General features: G+C 41.9%; 2 protein-coding genes across 2 annotated transcripts; both read left to right on the top strand.

The window, feature by feature from the left end:
* The first annotated feature begins 392 nt into the window (after positions 1-392).
* Positions 393-2,293, top strand: LOC125376224 (putative zinc finger protein 286B). Its single transcript, XM_048388186.1, has 3 exons — positions 393-999; positions 1,765-2,011; positions 2,257-2,293. The coding sequence occupies exons 1-3, from the start codon at positions 393-395 to the stop codon at positions 2,291-2,293; spliced, it is 891 nt and encodes a 296-aa protein (XP_048244143.1).
* Positions 2,294-8,937: 6,644 nt separating this feature from the next.
* LOC124110455 (gastrula zinc finger protein XlCGF57.1-like) lies at positions 8,938-14,085 on the top strand. The gene is made up of 2 exons (XM_046469832.2): positions 8,938-9,077; positions 11,945-14,085. Exon 2 carries the CDS (start codon positions 12,058-12,060, stop codon positions 13,981-13,983), a length of 1,926 nt encoding a protein of 641 aa, XP_046325788.2. The 5' UTR covers positions 8,938-9,077; positions 11,945-12,057; the 3' UTR covers positions 13,984-14,085.
* Positions 14,086-19,244: the final 5,159 nt, after the last annotated feature.

Raw genomic sequence — 19,244 nt, 5'->3', positions numbered from 1 at the left:
TTAATGAAATGTCATTATCATCATCTTTGTTTCAGCAATTTTTTTCCATTCCGAAGGATCATGCAAAAACCATTGCCCTTAAAAACTAGCATGATACCTACTGGATATGAAAAATCACTGTGCTATGATATCATCTGTGTGTTGACTGTTGGGAGAACTTTTACAGTTTCAGGTATTTTATCATGATACAAATCATATTATCAGATAGTGTGTGGTCCCAGCCCTGGTTATTGATTTTCTGGTAGAAACATCTTAAGGAAATGCATTAACATGATGAAGGAAGTGACAACTCTGTTATGTTTTCAGTGAACACCTTAACATTCACAAGGTAATTAATGGAAACATGAAACCAACCACAGAATCCTTCCTCTGTTACTGACACAGGTGTAATCATGAACTGCGAGAGAGAATTGCTGGAAACAGGTGATCTCCAGAAAGAACCTGTCACTGACACAGGTGTAATCATGAACTGCGAGAGAGAATTGCTGGAAACAGGTTATCTCCAGAAAGAACCTGTCACTGACACAGGTGTAATCATGAACTGCGAGAGAGAATTGCTGGAAACAGGTGATCTCCAGAAAGAACCTGTCACTGACACAGGTGTAATCATGAACTGCGAGAGAGAATTGCTGGAAACAGGTGATCTCCACAAAGCACCTGTCACTGACACAGATGTAATCATGAACTGCGAGAGAGAACTGCTGGAAACAGGTGATCTCCACAAAGCACCTGTCACTGACACAGATGTAATCATGAACTGCGAGAGAGAATTGCTGGAAACAGGTGATCTCCAGAAAGCACCTGTCACTGACACAGATGTAATCATGAACTGCGAGAGAGAATTGCTGGAAACAGGTGATCTCAAGAGAGAACCTGTCACTGAAACATGTGTTTTCACTGACTGTGAGAGGGAATTGCTGGAAACAGGTGATCTCAAGAAAGAATCTGTCACTGACACAGGTGTATTCAACGACTGTGAGAGAGAATTGGTGGAGACAGGTTATTTCAAGAAACACAAAGATAGTGGTTCAGCAAAGCAGTCATATAAGCATGATAAGTGTAGTGTGTGTGAGAAAACATTTACACTATCACATACTCTACAGACACACATGAGGATTCACAGTGGAGTCAAGCCTTATCAGTGCGGTGAATGTGGGAAAGAATTTACACACTCAAGTAACCTGCAGGAACACATGCGAATTCACAGTGGAGTCAAACCTCATCAGTGTGTTGAATGTGGGAAAGGATTTGCACTATCGGGTACTCTGCAGAAACACATGAGGATTCACAGTGGAGTCAAGCCTTATCAGTGTGATGCATGTGGGAAAATGTTTACTCAGTCAAGTAACCTGCAGAAACACATGAGGATTCACAGTGGAGTCAAGCCTTATCAGTGTGTTGAATGTGGGAAAGAATTTACACGGTCACATGACCTGAAGTCACACACGATAAGTCACAGTGGAGTCAAGCCTTATCAGTGTTTTGAATGTAGGAAAGTATTTACACACTCAAGTAACCTGCAGAAACACATGAGGATTCACTGTGAAGTGAAGCCTTATCAATGTGGTGAATGTGGGAAAGGATTTAGACGGTCAGGTGACCTTCAGACACACATGAGGATTCACATTGGAGTCAAACCTTATCAGTGTGTTGAATGTGGTAAAGGATTTGCTCTATCAGGTACTCGGCAGAAACACATGAGGATTCACAGTGGAGTCAAGCCTTATCAGTGTGTTGAATGTGGGAAAGGATTTACACGGTCAGATCGCCTGCAGAGACACATGAAGATTCACAGCGGAGTCAAACCTTATCAGTGTAATGAATGTGGGAAAGGATTTAAACAGTCAGATGGCCTGAAGTCACACATGAGGATTCACAATGGAATCAAGCCTTATCAGTGTGATGCATGTGGGAAAGGATTTGCACACTCAAGTAACCTGCAGGAACACATGACAATTCACAGTGGAATCAAACCTTATCACTGTGTTGAATGTGGGAAAGGATTTACTCGGTCAGATCGCCTGCTGTCACACATGAGGATTCACAGTGGAATCAAGCCTTATCAGTGTGATGCATGTGGGAAAGGATTTGCACAGTCGGGTAGCCTTCAGAAACACATGATGATTCACAGTGGAGTGAAACCTTATCAGTGTGTTGAATGTGGGAAAGGATTTGCACAGTCTGGTGGCCTGAAGTCACATATGAGGATTCATAGTGGAATGAATTGATTGAATTCAGTGGCTTAAAATGTCACAGGTGTGATGAGCATGATGAGTGTGAGAACATTTTCTAATGTATTCATTAGACATGTTAGAACTGATAAATGATAAATCAATCAACATATTATCAGTTAATCCTTTGAGCCATGCATGGGCCTTTGGGTCCGAGAGACAATGCAGGTATGGGTGTGTTGTATGCATGCAGGTATGGGCGTGTTGTATGCATGCAGGTATGGTTGTGTTGTATGCATGCAGGTATGGTTGTGTTGTATGCATGCAGGTATGGGTGTGTTGTATGCATGCAGGTATGGGTGTGTTGTATGCATGCAGGAATGGGTGTGTTGTATGCATGCAGGTATGGGTGTGTTGTATGCATGCAGGTATGGTTGTGTTGTATGCCTGCAGGTATGGCTGTGTTGTATGCATGCAGGTATGGGCGTGTTGTATGCATGCAGGTATGGTTGTGTTGTATGCATGCAGGTATGGTTGTGTTGTATGCATGCAGGTATGGTTGTGTTGTATGCATGCAGGTATGGGTGTGTTGTATGCATGCAGGAATGGGTGTGTTGTATGCATGCAGGTATGGGTGTGTAGTATGCATGCAGGTATGGGTGTGTAGTATGCAGGTATGGGTGTGTAGTATGCAGGAATGGGTGTGTTGTATGCATGCAGGTATGGGTGTGTTGTATGCATGCAGGAATGGGTGTGTTGTATGCATGCAGGTATGGTTGTGTTGTATGCATGCAGGTATGGGTGTGTAGTATGCAGGTATGGGTGTGTAGTATGCAGGAATGGGTGTGTTGTATGCATGCAGGTATGGGTGTGTTGTATGCATGCAGGTATGGGTGTGTTGTATGCATGCAGGTATGGGTGTGTTGTATGCATGCAGGTATGGGTGGTTTGTATGCATGCAGGTATGGCTGTGTTGTATGCATGCAGGTATGGGTGTGTTGTATGCATGCAGGTATGGGTGTGTTGTATGCATGCAGGTATGGGTGTGTTGTATGCATGCAGGTATGGGTGTGTTGTATGCATGCAGGTATGGGTGTGTTGTATGCAGGTATGGGTGTGTTGTATGCAGGTATGGTTGTGTTGTATGCATGCAGGTATGGGTGTGTTGTATGTATGCAGGTATGGGTGTGTTGTATGCATGCAGGTATGGGTGTGTTGTATGCATGCAGGTATGGGTGTGTAGTATGCATGCAGGTATGGTTGTGTTGTATGCATGCAGGTATGGTTGTGTAGTATGCATGCAGGTATGGGTGTGTTGTATGCATGCAGGTATGGGTGTGTTGTATGCATGCAGGTATGGGTGTGTTGTATGCATGCAGGTATGGGTGTGTTGTATGCATGCAGGTATGGTTGTGTTGTATGCATGCAGGTATGGGTGTGTTGTATGTATGCAGGTATGGTTGTGTTGTATGCATGCAGGTATGGGTGTGTTGTATGCATGCAGGTATGGGTGTGTTGTATGCATGCAGGTATGGTTGTGTTGTATGCATGCAGGTATGGGTATGTAGTATGCATGCAGGTATGGTTGTGTTGTATGCATGCAGGTATGGTTGTGTTGTATGCATGCAGGTATGGGTGTGTTGTATGCATGCAGGTATGGGTGTGTTGTATGCATGCAGGTATGGTTGTGTTGTATGCATGCAGGTATGGGTGTGTTGTATGCATGCAGGTATGGTTGTGTTGTATGCATGCAGGTATGGGTGTGTTGTATGCATGCAGGTATGGGTGTGTTGTATGCATGCAGGTATGGGTGTGTTGTATGCATTCAGGTATGGGCGTGTTGTATGCATGCAGGTATGGCTGTGTTGTATGCATGCAGGTATAGGTGTGTAGTATAGTGGGTAGATGTACATCTAGGGTGTGTGTGTATGTAGTAAGGGTGGTATGTGTATGTGTAGTGTGTGTGTATTTTATGAAGTGTATGGGAGTTTGTATATGTATGTGTAGTGTGTGCATGTTTGTAGTGTATGGGATATATATATGTTGTGTAAGGCATGTGGGCATGCATAGATGTGTGGATATTAATGTTTCTTTTTGGATGAGTGTATGGATGACTGACTACGTATTGTATAAGGATGTGTTACAATAAAGGTCCCTCATAATCCCAATTCCACTGTACTTTATGTCATGGATGTGATGGATGAGACCCTAATAAACAAACTCTATCAACTGATGACAGACGAGTTATATATGTATATACACAGAGTTTTACCCAACGTACTGTTGTACTGGAGGCATTAGTCTGTCTCACAGTCCCCGAACCATATTTTTTCCTCTCTGCCCATCCCTTACCAGCTTGCTGTAGTGATATAGCTATACATTAAGCAAGTCTAGATTTGCCACAGGCTCCATCTCATTGGGGCTCCTTTTCAGTTAAATGTGCTTGTTTGTTTCTATGAAAATCATATATTAGAGACTAAGCGTTAGTCTATGAAGGTGTGTCACATCATATAATGACCCCTGATTTCATCACCACCTGGGATGACCATGAACTTTTGGATTAGTAGGTGTAGTTGTCAGGCGCGCTGACTTGGTTGTGCATGTCATCAATCCTAGTTGCTTTGATCGATGCTCATGATGTCATTCACTGGACTGTCTGTTCCAGACTTGATTATTTACAGACCACTGTCATATAGCTGGAATGTTGCTGAGTGCGGCATTAAACAACAAGCAAAGAAAGAAACAAACAACATGGATGCTGAAGAAGACAGTTCAGAGTCTGATAGACAGATAGTGAGTGAGTGAGTGAGTGAGTTTGGTTTAACGCCGCTTTTAACAGTATTCCAGTTCGTCACGGCGTGTCAGCTTAATGTGGGAGGAAAGCCCGAAGTGATGCAGGTCTCAGACGTTTACCACTTCGGTGAAACCCACGAACACGGGTATGGTGCCGACAAACCTAGAAACATAATCGGGGCGAACCGGGATTCGAACCCACAATCATAGGTTTCTGGCGTGCCCAAGGGACGCAACTCTGCACAGCGAATCGCGGCGCCTTAGACGACTGGGACACCCGTGCCCCTGATAGACAGATAGACCAATTGCTGTGGACTTCAATGACCCTTGGCTGATCCTCTCCTAAAACATCAAACAAACAAAGAGTGACCTGCTGTGTTTACCACGCGTTCTGCTGAAACTCCTTTGAACTCTTCCATACCTACAGGCCTTTTATAGTGATAAGTGGATATTGGGTGCTAGCCTTGACACATGAGAGAAGAGAATTTGAGCCTTATGGTTCAAGGCTTCACAAGTCACGCTGTAGGTCGCCTTCGACTCCCGCATTTGTACAATGTGTGAGACCCATTTCAAGTGTCGCCTGTTGTGATCAGATTGCCAGAATGGTGCTTACGACAGGTGTAAAACCACACTCACACTTTGATCATTCTCGGGCGACTAACAGGATTTGGTGGTCAGGCTCGCTGACTTGGTTGATTCATGTCATCGATCCCAATTGCGGTAGATCGATGCTCATGATGTCAATCACTGGCTTATCTGGTCCAGACTCGATTATTTACAGGCCCCTGTCATATAGCTGAAATATTGCTGAGTGTGGCGTTAAACAACAAACAAACAAACAACGTGGATGCTGATGGAGACAGTTCGGAGTCTGACAGAGAGACCAATTACTCTGTGACTTCAGTGACCCTTGGCTGATACTCTCCTAGCCAACACACGGATGATCCGGGAACCAGGGTAGGCTGCGCCTGCCTCAAGGAGTACACCTTATTGGTCATCAAATAAATATATACACTCTATGTATGTAGGTGAGCGAGAGAGTATTGTTTTGCCCTGCTCATAGCTATATCACGGCAGGGGACACCAGAAATGGGCTTCATGCATTGTACCATATGGGAAATCGACCCGCGTATTTGAACACTTGAGTGAACACTTTAACCACTAGGCCATCAGGGCCTTTGTATGTAAGTATAGTCACTCTAAGCGGTTTTATTTACATCCAGGTTAATTTGCTTGTGAGTGAGTGAGTGGGTTTGTTTTTACGCCTGTTTTAACATTATTCAAGTTATATCACGGAGTGCCAGCTTAATGTGGGAGGAAAGCCCGAAGCGATGCAGGTATCAGGCGTTTACCACTTCGGTGAAATCCACGAGCACTGGTATGGTGCTGACAAACCTAGAAACATAATCAGGGCGATCCAGGATTCGAACCCACAATCATAGGTTACTGGCGTGCCCAAGGGACGCAACTCTGCACAGCGAATCGCGGCGCCTTAGACGACTGGGCCACCCGTGCCCCCACTTTGTTTATGAAAAGCTTGTTGTCAAACACATCTGACCGTACATGGATAGACAACCTATTTCTGCACATGTACAAGTCGCCTACTATTCGATTAATGTACCTTACGTACCAAAATTTTATTTCGCCAAATGGAAAAATGTCACGAAAGGCGAGCGTAAGTAGATTTCAGTTTGAAACTGAACATTGATTTATTGTAAAATCACAATAACGGCCATTGGTAGAAATATAGATATGTTTACATTGCTATTATTACAACAGCAGATGTTGGGATTGGGGATGGCCTATGATGTTCATATACGCAAAAGAAACGCCATAGTAGTAAAATTGTAAATATCTGACAGCGTTGCCGACATCCAAACAAAATTAATACCAAAAATGATATTGGTAATTTCTGCATGGATTGGGACTGATTTGTGTGGAAAGAATGAGCTACTGCAGAAATTTGGTGAAAAGATGGAAAACACAAGTACATGAGAGCCTGGCGCCGAAACACACCAACATGACATGCACGTGCAACATCCCTTGTTGGGTTTTCATTTGCAAAGGATCACAAACTTACAGCAAGTAAACCACGAAAACATGCCACGACTGACAGTAGCCCAACCCAACAACGTCATGGGCAGACTGCAAACAAGAGAATCATCTTCAGCTGTTGACAGGTTTTTCAACGTAGAACTATGCACCGTTACAAGACAGTGGAACCGTTATCAGACACACAGGACAACACGTGTCCTTCCACGATCCGTTCGAAATAGCCACCTCTCCCTCCCCTACAACTACAGCAATACCGGGATTGGGCAGGATATCAGCCCAGACAGTGAGGAACCGTTTACGCGCAGAAGGTATTAGCGCTAGACGACCAGTTCGAGGGGTCATTCTGACGGACCCGCGTCGTCGGCTGCAACGTTATTGGTGTCAAGGTAACTGAGTATGGCCCATTAAGCAAGAAGCGAACGTGATTTTCCAACAAGACAACGCCTGGCCTCTGACAACAGCCTCTTTCAGGAATTACAAAATCCAGGTCCTGCTATGGCCCTTCAGGTCTCCAGATTTAAACCTAATCGAACACTAACGGGAACATTCCCCAGGCCGCAATTCGGGAGCTGGTTGCATCTATGGAACGACGATGCCAGTCAGTTTTGGACTCTAATGGTTGTCATACAAGATATTGAGAACGGGTGACTTTCATCTTGAAAATTAACTGTTCCGTGCATGCGTGCTATACGGAACCTGGGTCAATGACAATGATGTGTGACAATTTTGAACAATCGATTACCATCTGTTGATGATTTAATTGTATATAAATTATACAACTAAAATCACTCTTGCGTTTCTTTTTTTGATGAGTATATGGCCCTGTAATGGTGTATTTTACGTAATGAAAATGTGAGGCTTAATTTAAATGTTACTTTTAAAACCAGGCCCCTTTTTTTCAAAATGCCTCTCATATAAATATAATGGTATATTGTTGATAATATAATTTACTCTATAATTTAGTAGCCCATAACGAGTTTCTGTGCAATAAGATTACCTCTCATACAGATATAGGGGTATATATGTTAACAATATAATTTACTCTATAATTTACTAGTCCGTAACGAGTTTCTGTGCAATAAGATTACCTCTCATACAGATATAGGGGTATATATGTTAACAATATAATTTACTCTATAATTTACTATTCCGTAACGACTTTCTGTGCAATAAGAATACCTCTCATACAGATATAGGGGTATATATGCTAACAATATAATTTACTCTATAATTTACTAGTCCGTAACGAGTTTCTGTGCAATTAGATTACCTCTGGTATAAACATTGGGGTATATATTGTCTATAATATGATTTACTGTATTATTTACTATCCCGTAACGGATTTCTGTGCTATTAGATTACAAGTATATTGCAAAATGGAAAATATATTTACTTTAAATATTAAACTGTGACGAAATTATCTGTTGCCTCTCTATGCGGGAAATGTCCACCTGTGCATAAAATGGACTTGTTCTACATTGCCGAGGTCGGATTGAGGGAGTCATCAATATTTAAGTGAGTGAGTGGGTTTGGTTTACGCCGCTTTTAACAGTATTCCTGTTATATCGCGGCGTGTCAGCTTAATGTGGGAGGAAAGCCCGAAGTGATGCAGGTCTCAGACGTTTACAACTTCGGTGAAACCCACGAGCACGGGTATGGTGCTTACAAACCTAGAAACATAATCGGGGCGAACCGGGATTCGAACCCACAATCATAGGTTTCATCATCATCATCATCATCATCATCCCAAATAATGTTGATATCTCATAAGAAATAAACGACTCGTGATCGTTGTTTATCGTACAGTGAAACACTGCAGGGAGGATAAAACACTCAAGGCTGCGTCCATCTTGGTTTATTCTCCCTCCAATGTTTTAATGTACGATAAACAACTCCCACTCGTCGTTTATTTCTTTAAATCAAATTTCGCGCTTTGTTTCACTGCTAATTTTCAGCCAATCAGGTGACTCGTTCAATTCTGCCCGCGAATGAAATCTACTTCCGCTCGCCTTCGGAGACTTGTTTTGAAATCTCGCGAAATATGATTTTAATATTTCGGTAAGTAAGGGACGGACATTAATCGAATTTAAATGACTTGTACATGTGTAGAATTATATTGTCTATCGATCTACTGTCAGAAGTGTGTTTGACACTTACGTTGGATGGCGATGTAAACAAAATCGTCAAGATGGCGAGTGACGCTCCTAATCTCTACTTTATAATACTATAGTGGTAGCCTTGCACATGTCTCTAAGGCAAGAATTATTAGTTTAAATCATAAGATCTTTATTATGTTTATAATAAGAACAAGTTGTCCCTGTAAGAGACTTGAGTCCCCAGACTGTCCACATATCTAGACTTGTCAAGGAGATACACATTACTACACATCAATTTCAGCACAGCCTTGGAACAAGGCTGCTATAGTTATATAAGTCTATATATAGTTATATAGTCTGCTATACAGACCAATACCGAGTTCCTGTGCCGCAACCATGGCAAGAACAATGGTGGGCACTCAACAGTTGTTGTACTTACTGTAAAAAGACGCCAGAACAGGTGGTTTCAACATTTTCTTGGCCTTTTCATGAATACCATAAGTTATTAGTAGGATGGTACTAGGGCTGGGACGGGTAACTCGGGCACTCGGGCCGGGTGGGTACTGAGAAGGATCCAGGTACCCACAGAACTACCCGAACCCATGGTTGGTCATGTGATATATTGTTTAATGACAAAAATGATCTTCAACAATAGTGTTACACCACAAGTCACTAATGTTGGTATTTCTTTCTGACTGTGCACCCAGACGTTTATATGTTTGAATAAAGATAAAACTTCAGTCAACTTCAGTGTATGCATGACCAGATCGTTTTATATGTGTATCTAAATACATTTTGTCCAGGGCTACAGTCAAACTATTCCCAATCAGACATTTTTGTACCTATCTCTTGAGACCTACAGCGGGTACCCGGGTAGGGTCGGGTAATAGGTGGGTGGGTACCCAGGTAGTAAATATGAACTTGTCCCAACCCTAGATGGTACACTATATTATCGCGGTTGTTAATTTATAATGGATCATAATGGTGCGTGCTTACTAGCCTATTAAATATGGGAAATGTTTCTTGTTCTTTTGTGGCATCAATTAGGATTGATTGGTACAGATTTTCTTTACTGGGTTCGGTGAACAAGTACCTGTCATAAGCAACTCAAGGATGGGCAACTCTATATTATCGCAGTATGGCTATTTTGTCGTGTGTGTGGATTATGTGGCTTACATCACTTCCCGATTTGGATTATGCATGATCAATACGTATACGGCTTAGGTTGGGTCAAGGCACTTCGGGGGCGGTCGGGTAGCCTAGTGGTTAAAGCGTTCGCACGTCACGCTGAAGACCCGGGTTCGAGTCCCGACATGGGTACAATGTGTGAAGCCCATTTCTGGTGTCCCCCGCTGTGATATTGCTGGAATATTGCTAAAAGCAGCGTAAAACCATACTCACTCACTCACTCAAGGCACTTCGTCAAAAGAAAGGGGTTCTTTCCTAATCAATTACCACTGGAGGTAGGGGTAATTCCACTTCAAAAACATTCCAGAAACTATCATAAAAACATTAAGGTGAATACTTACTAGTAGACGTGACATACCTCAATGAATCCTTTATTTGACAAAGCACTGAAATATTGTGCTTAGATTTGCATAAGTAAACAGTTGACAGGGGGTGTGGATGATGAGATTTACCGATACTGCGATGATATAGAGTCATACTATTTACATCACAAGATTAATGCCCATTGTTACTTTTGGTGAAAGAAGACAATATTTCAGCTGTTTCAAGACACAAAAGTCGTCATTGCATAGGCAAAATGTAAACAGTGACACACCCATTTTCAACATCGATATGTGCGTTAATATTTCTTGCAGCTCGTCATTGTTACGAAATTGTATAGATCATACATAGAACTGATCAACCACAATGAAATGTCGCTAGTATCATCCTTATTTTAGCATCTTTGATGCCTCATTTTCTGAATTTAGTCCACCCCAGTTTTGCAATGACATTCATTGTTAAAAATTGAAATTAATCAATTGTGGCATCACAAGAAGTTGTGGTGCTGAATTCTTAAGGTGCTCTTGGTGTTTTATGGGAGGGTCGGTCATTGATTCTGATATTTGGCCTCTGGATTTTATCCATATGAAAATCCATGTATTTTGCATTAGTTTCATGTATAATATTAAATAATATAATTAATCATTAATAGATGTAACAATTTGGAAGACAATGGATTAATTTCAGTTATGTGTTTAGGGACTTGTAAAACTGTCAGGGTTAAATGTGGTAACAATAAAGATAGCATGTATCATTTGTACATAAAATGCAACACATTCATGTGGATTCCTTTTTGCACAGGATCATGCAATAGCCATTCCTCTTAAACAACATCACAAAAATCATGGTACGGCAATTAATAAACTGAACATGCTGAAGACACTTCAATGTGAGGTTACTGAAATGATTATTGCACATCTCACTATTGGCATGTTACCTTCTTGAGGTGGAAAATCACTGTGCTATGAAATTATCTGCATGTTGAGTGAGGGGAAAACATTTGCAGTATCAAGTATTTTATCATGATACATATCTTATAATCAAATTGTGAATTTAAAAAATGTTATATTTGGGATAACACTTTCTTAGTAAAATTCAGATTCTCGTACTTTTTTGGATTGAGTCCCGTCTGGGACCAAAAAAGTAAGAGAATCTGAGAAAGTGTTATCCCAAATATAACATTTGTTACATTTGTCCACTTTCTAAATGGCATTGTGTATTCAAATTGTGAATTGTCCAAGCCCTAGGTGTTCTTTTGGAAACATCTTTAGGAAATGCATTAACATGATGAAGGAAGTGACAACTCCTTTATGCTTTCAGTGAACACCTTAACATTCACAAGGTAATTAATGGAAACATGAAACCAACCACAGATTCCTGGTTCTGTCACTCAAACATATGTAATCATGGACTGCTAGAGGGAATTGCTGGAAATGGGTGATCTCAAGAAAGAACCTGTCACTGACACAGGTGTAGTCATGGACTGCGAGAGAGCATTGGTGGAGACAGGTGATCTCCAGAAAGAACCTGTCACTGACACAGGTGTAGTCATGGACTGCGAGAGAGCATTGGTGGAGACAGGTGATCTCCAGAAAGAACCTGTCACTGACACAGGTGTAGTCATGGACTGCGAGAGAGAATTGGTGGAGACAGGTGATCTCCAGAAAGAACCTGTCACTGACACAGGTGTAGTCATGGACTGCGAGAGAGCATTGGTGGAAACAGGTGATCTGAAGGAAGAACCTGTCACTGAAACACGTGTAATCACGGACTGTGAGGGAGATTTGCTGGAAACAGGTGATTTCAAGAAACACAAAGACAAAGATACTGGTTCAGCAAAGCATGCTCATAAGTGTAGTGTTTGCGAGAAAATATTTACACAATCAGGTAGTCTGAATACACACATGAGGATTCACAGTGGAATCAAGCCTCATCAGTGTGGTGAATGTGGGAAAGGATTTACCCGGTTACATCACCTGCAGACACACATGATGATTCACAGTGGAGTCAAGCCTCATCAGTGTATTGAATGTGGGAAAAGATTTAGACGGTCAGGTGATCTGCAGAAACACATGATGATTCATAGTGGAGTCACGCCATTTCAATGTGTTGAATGTGGGAAAGGATTTACACGGTCAGATCGCCTGCAGTCACACATGATGATTCATAATGGAGTCATGCCTTATCAGTGTAATAAATGTGGGAAAGGATTTACACGGTCGGAACGCCTGAAGACACACATGATGATTCACAGTGGAGTGAAGCCTTATCAGTGTGTTGAATGTGGGAAAGGATTTTCACGGACAGATCGCCTGAGGTCACACATGAGTATTCACAGTAGAATCAAACCTCATCAGTGTGTTGAATGTGGGAAAGGATTTGCAGAGTCAGGTGGCCTGAAGTCACACATGAGGATTCACAGTGGAGTCAAGCCTTATGAGTGTGGTGAATGTGGGATAGGATTTACACACTCCCATAACCTGCAGGAACATATGAAGATTCACAGTGGGGTCAAGCCTTATCAGTGTGTTGAATGTGGTAAAGGATTTACACGGTCACATCACCTTCAGACACACATGCGGATTCATACTGGAGACAAGCCTTATCAATGTGGTGAATGTGAGAAAGCATTTACTATGTCAGCCAACCTGCAGAAACACATGAGGATTCACGGTGGGGTCAAGCCTCATCAGTGTGTTGAATGTGGTAAAGAATTTACACGGTCACATCACCTGCAGACACACATGAGGACCCACAATGGAGTCACACCTTATCAGTGTGGTGAGTGTGGGAAAGGATTTAAACAGTCAGGTGGCCTGCAGTTACACATGAGGACCCACAATGGAGTCACACCTTATCAGTGTGGTGAGTGTGGGAAAGGATTTAAACAGTCAGGTGGCCTGCAGTCACACATGAGGACCCACAATGGAGTCACACCTTATCAGTGTGGTGCATGTGAGAAAACGTTTACACTGTCATGTGATCTGCAAAAACACACGAGGACCCACAATGGAGTCACACCTTATCAGTGTGGTGCATGTGAGAAAACGTTTACACTGTCATGTGATCTGCAAAAACACACGAGGACCCACAATGGAGTCACACCTTATCAGTGTGGTGCATGTGAGAAAACGTTTACACTGTCATGTGATCTGCAAAAACACACGAGGACCCACAATGCAGTCGCGCCTTGCCAGTGTGGTGAGTGTGGGAAAGGATTTAAACAGTCATGTGATCTGCAGTCACACATGAGGACCCACAATGGAGTCACACCTTATCAGTGTGGTGCATGTGGGAATAAATTTACAAGGCCAGGTGACCTGCAGAAACACATGAGGACTCACAGTGGAATGAATTGATTGAATTATGTGGCTTGAAATGTGATAGGTGCAATGAGTGAGTGAGTGAGTGAGTGAGTGAGTAAGGTTTTACGCCGCTTTTAGCAATATTCCAGCAATATCACGGCGGGGGACACCACAAATGGGCTTCACACATTGTACCCATGTCGGGAATCGAACCCGGGTCTTCGGCGTGACGAGCGAACGCTTTAACCACTAGGCTACCCGACCGCCCGATAGGTGCAATGAGTGTGAGAAAACTCTCTAATTTATTCATTAGAACTGATAAACATTATAAATGATGAATCAGTCAACACACAATCAGTCGATCCTTTGAGGCATCCATGGGCCTCTGACCTCTGAGATGGCTGTATGCATGCATGTATGGGTGCATTGTATTGTTGTGTGTTAGTATGTGTATGGATGGGAACGGTGTGTATGTGTGTGTGGATGTTGGTGTATGTAAGTATGGATCATTGAATGTGTGTGTATACATATGTGTGTATAGTGCATGTGTAAATTGTGGTGTATGTAGGTATGGGTGTGTCTGGGTGGGATGGGGCTGTGGGTATATAATTATATGTATATATATTATATTAGTGTATATATGTGTGTATACCCTAGCCCAGTGTGTATATGTATTTAGTGTAGGGGGCATATGTATGTGTAGTGTGTGTGTATGTATGTCGTGTGTGGTATATGTAGTGTGGGAGGTATATGTATGTGTAGAGTATGTATGTATGTAGTGTTGGTGCTATATGTAGGGTAAGTGTGTATGTATGTCGTGTGTATACAGATGTGTTAAAAGAAAGGTCTTGCATAACCCAAAAGAGTGGCTTTGACATTATATATGTCTTGTATGGTTGTACCGCTGTTCTTTATATCATGATTGTGGCGGGTGAGACCCTAATAAACAAATTCCCTCTCTCTCTGTGTATTCCATCTGCTCAATATAACTTCATATATCAATGAGTCCAGATAAGATTCCCTGCATGTTCATTTGTGTATACAAAGTATTATTAGCTTTAAGAAGATGGGCAATTCAGAGTGTATGCAGATCAATCATCAAGACATTTTAAGAAACACTATTATTATTTAACATCTTTGATTGTCTACACATGGGAAAAGGTCTTCAGCAACCCATGCTTGCCGTAAAAGGTTACCATGCTTTTCGTAAGAGGCGACTAACAGGATATATGATATGTATGATGTGCAGCTATTTCACATGGTGCCAAGTAAATTGAAACCAGTGTCTGACAAGCGCTAAACGGTAACAAGATACAGTTTACCGGGCATATCTGGCATTAACTGGCCCAGACTAGGGTATGGGTATTATACTATAGGGTATCTCTTCCAACCCATTATACCCCTGAAGATCCGGGATAGAATAGGTCTTCAGCAACCCACGCGACTAACGGGATCGGGTGGTCAGGCTCGCTGACTTGGTTGATGGATGTCATCGATCCCAATTGCGTTGATCGATGCTCATGATATCAATCACTGAATTTGTCTGGTCCAGACTCGATTATTTACAGACCGCCGTCATATAGCTGGAATATTGCTGAACGCGGCATAAAACCAGCCAATTCAACGAATTAATCCAATGTAATTTCAGCAAAGTCTGTACAACTCTTATTTCGAGTTTCGGTCAAGTGCATAAAGGTAAACGATTGGGTGTTGGGTGCGCGTCACTTGGTAAACCAGCACTACCCCGGTAATTATTTTCCATTATTTGTCATAGCGCCCATGGTTCTGTGAAGTGTTGGCTAACTGGATTGACTCATTACCCTAGCTTAAAGGAGATTAACAGTAAACTTGAAACAGGGGATTGAATAATTTATAAAGCATATTAATACAAGTATCTTGAAGAAAACAATTCTAATGGCAATATTTGTGACAAAAAATGTCTTCCGGAAACTACCGAGAGTTAATTAGCAGAGTTGTCGTCACGTGACGTCATAGTGGAGATTGGACTTGCAGACGATCAGTTTCTTGATAGTGTTTGGTAGCGTTCGCCATGGCATCACCTGACAATACTGTAGATAAAAAAAGCTGAATTTTCGCTCAATGACCTTGCACACATTCATCCATATCGATATGAGCCAGTGGTTGTCAAAATAGTCTTGACAGCAGCGAGGAAAGCGAGTAAGATCTACCAAGTGAAAACGATCAGTCTCATGTCAACAGGGAAAGACTCATCTTCCCGAGGCAAGGGCGTTAACTGTCTATAAAAGTCCAGTTTCCACACTTGCTGAACTAGGCTGGAATATCCAGGCTCGATCGTAGCGCCACCAGTGGCTTTAAGAGGTATGTCCCTTCCGTGTCCCTCCCACTGGCCAATCAGATTCCACCTCTCATATCATATCTTATCTGATCGATATCAAGATCTATTTGACGCACTTCGCGTGGTAAGACCCGTTTAATTTCAATATAGATCTTGTTTGTTTGTTGTTTAACGTTGCTGAGTGCGGCGTTAAACAACAAACAAACAAGATTTATATTGAAATAAAATGGGTCTTTCTTCGCGAGGTGCGTCAAATCACTTGAGTACCTTCATTATAAACATGAAAAGATTTGCAAAATATCTGTCGACGCCCTGTTGGATGTAAATATGCTTTGCAAACCCTGCATTCGACCGAAATCTGCGTTGAAATCCATGTCGTTTGCGAAGGGGATGTCTAGTCCGTCACGCGATTTTGATTGGACTATGAATAGACTCGTCCAGCAAAATGTAACTCCGGAATTTCAGCCTAGTTCGGCGAGGGTGGTAACTGGACTTTTATAGTCAGTTAACGCCCTTGCCTCGAGAAGATGGGGAACACAAGGGAACACAATCTGGTGTTAAACGCTATACTGACATATCTAAATAAAATGGGTATATATATGTATAAGAGAGAGACACACAAACGAAGAATAAAATATATTTACTTAAAAACAAATAAATGAACTAAAACTGACAATATCACACTAAAAATGAAATTATAATTTATCTCATAATGTACTCCAAATTCACAAATATTTAACCTAAAACATTTTTTGTGAATCAACTTATGCCAGATTTTGACAGAAAATGACGGCGGTGGATTCAGAGGCGGGTTTCAGGGGGTTAACCCCCCCCCCCACACACACACACACACACACACATACACACCGTTTGAGAAAAACTGGACCCGCCTCTGATGATTAATTTTTTAAATTTGTTTCTCATTTTTCATGACTAAGACAACTTCTTTTATATAATCTATCCTGTTTTCATATAACAATGGTGTATATAATAACGTGGTGGTGAGTATCAACGTGTTTTATATTCGTTTTTTTTAATGAGGACTCAATTATTTCAGGGCTTACATAAACTGTGCATACAGAAGATTCTCAACTTCAAGTCTAGTTTATTAAAAAAAAAGTCTCGATAATGAGGCTGCCAACCCCCTTTTGGCACGCGGGATTCAAGGATCTGTTTAGAGGTCCTCCGTTCTCATCGAAAGGGCAACTATGCTTGTCGCGACTAACGGGATCGGGTGGTCAGGCTCGCTGACTAAGTTGCATGTCATCGTATCCCGTTTGCGTGGATCGAGGCTCATGATGTCAATCACTGGATTGTCTGGTCCAGACTCTATTTACCGACCACCGTCATACAGCTGGAATATTGCTGATTGCGGCGTTAAACAACAAACAAACAAAACAAGATAGCTGAAATGAAAGAGAAATTAAAATTGACAGAGAAAGAAAATAATTTAACTGGTGTAAGACTGTGGAGTAGAGATGGCTCTCTGTATAATTAAGACAAATTAAATAAAATACATTGTCAGATACATCTGAATTTCTCACAAACATGCTGGCTGATAACGGTCAGTCGATCGGAGTTCAACTCTAGGCATGGTTGTGGCCACCGAACACAGTGGGGAGCTTTGACTGGTGGCAGAAGAAAAAAGATTGGCCGCCTCACATGTATAGAGAATACTACACTCTTTCTCGTTAGATACCATTTATACGAAACGAGTGGAGCGAATGTGAGGTCAAATACCATAAAAAGTTCACGAGTTTCGTAAAGATTGTATCTAACGAGAATGAGTGCTGTATTTTATTTTTCACCCACTTTAAATATATATTTAAGTGTAATTAAGAATTGACCTTCACTTTGTGTGAGTTCATTGGAGTATGAACCTTCATAGAGTGAGGGCCAAACTGCGTGCGACGTTCATACAGTTTGGCTCTCACTCTATGAAGTTCGCCAAAGACATTCATGTTAACTGTACCACCCTTTACAGAAGACGTGAAAATCAACAAACTCAAGTATGCTTGCATGTCAGTGACAGCTTCGAACGAAGGGCAAGGTCACCACTGGAATAAGAAAAGACAACCGTGATCTACTAACAGCGTATTACGCTAGAGATAATGATTGTTATTGTTCACATTTGGGATGTTTGGGGCTATATAATCAGAAGTCAGGCACACTTCTACGGAGTTTTCGAATGATTTGTATCAGAAATGTCGTGAACAAACAACACCTGAAAAGGTGCCACAAAGTACGTACGCTTCGAAGGGGACACTGATGGCACAACTGGACCATCCCAGGTAAGCCTATAGATGTCTGTCCAGATGGTTTAAACTGATTTCATTTCACCACGCTTATCCTTTTACGTTAAATCAGATTGAAAGTTACGAAGGTTGTCGGGTGCGTCACGCTCATGGGGGACCCTGAATCCAGCCTATTTATAAGTAGTCGTACATTGTAAATGGATATAGATTTCTAGCTCGATTATATAATGTCTGTAGAAGCACTACGCATAACTAATATAAAAAGCAAACCGAATTTGATGCGTGTGGCTATCTTGTTTGGTTTGATAAAGTGTTTGTAAATATCTCTCGAGCGCTTTCATGAAATTGCTTCAGTTCTTCCTTGTAGTGGCAAAATGAATGACGTCTGGTGATATTTTTATAAATGAAATAAGCAGTCCCGGTGTGACAGAGGTCACGGTTATCCAGTCAAAACGAACAAAACTAGGTCAACCTAGTACGACACACGTGCGACGTACGGATTTGGTATCTTACCACCTGTAACTTCACCACGTGGGTAATAAACATATCGACTCCTAGCTTGGCGCAAGTTACGACGCGCGTTGGGATCCGGGAACCAGCTTAGCAGCGATCACGGGCTATCGCTGTCAGGAGCTTAGGAGAGATTGACCCTTCTTTTGGAAAGGAGAGCAGCGATAGACTGGTTCCCGTTCATTCCTGCGACAGACGACACCAAGATAAATGCGGGTGTCACGCGCTGTGAA

The sequence above is a fragment of the Haliotis rufescens genome, unplaced genomic scaffold, assembly GCF_023055435.1.
Source record: "Haliotis rufescens isolate VD_foot unplaced genomic scaffold, xgHalRufe1.0.p SCAF_7, whole genome shotgun sequence".
NCBI classification, from domain to species: domain Eukaryota; kingdom Metazoa; phylum Mollusca; class Gastropoda; order Lepetellida; family Haliotidae; genus Haliotis; species Haliotis rufescens.
Note: the sequence above shows the minus strand (reverse complement) of the source record. Positions and strands in the feature narration are given on the sequence as shown.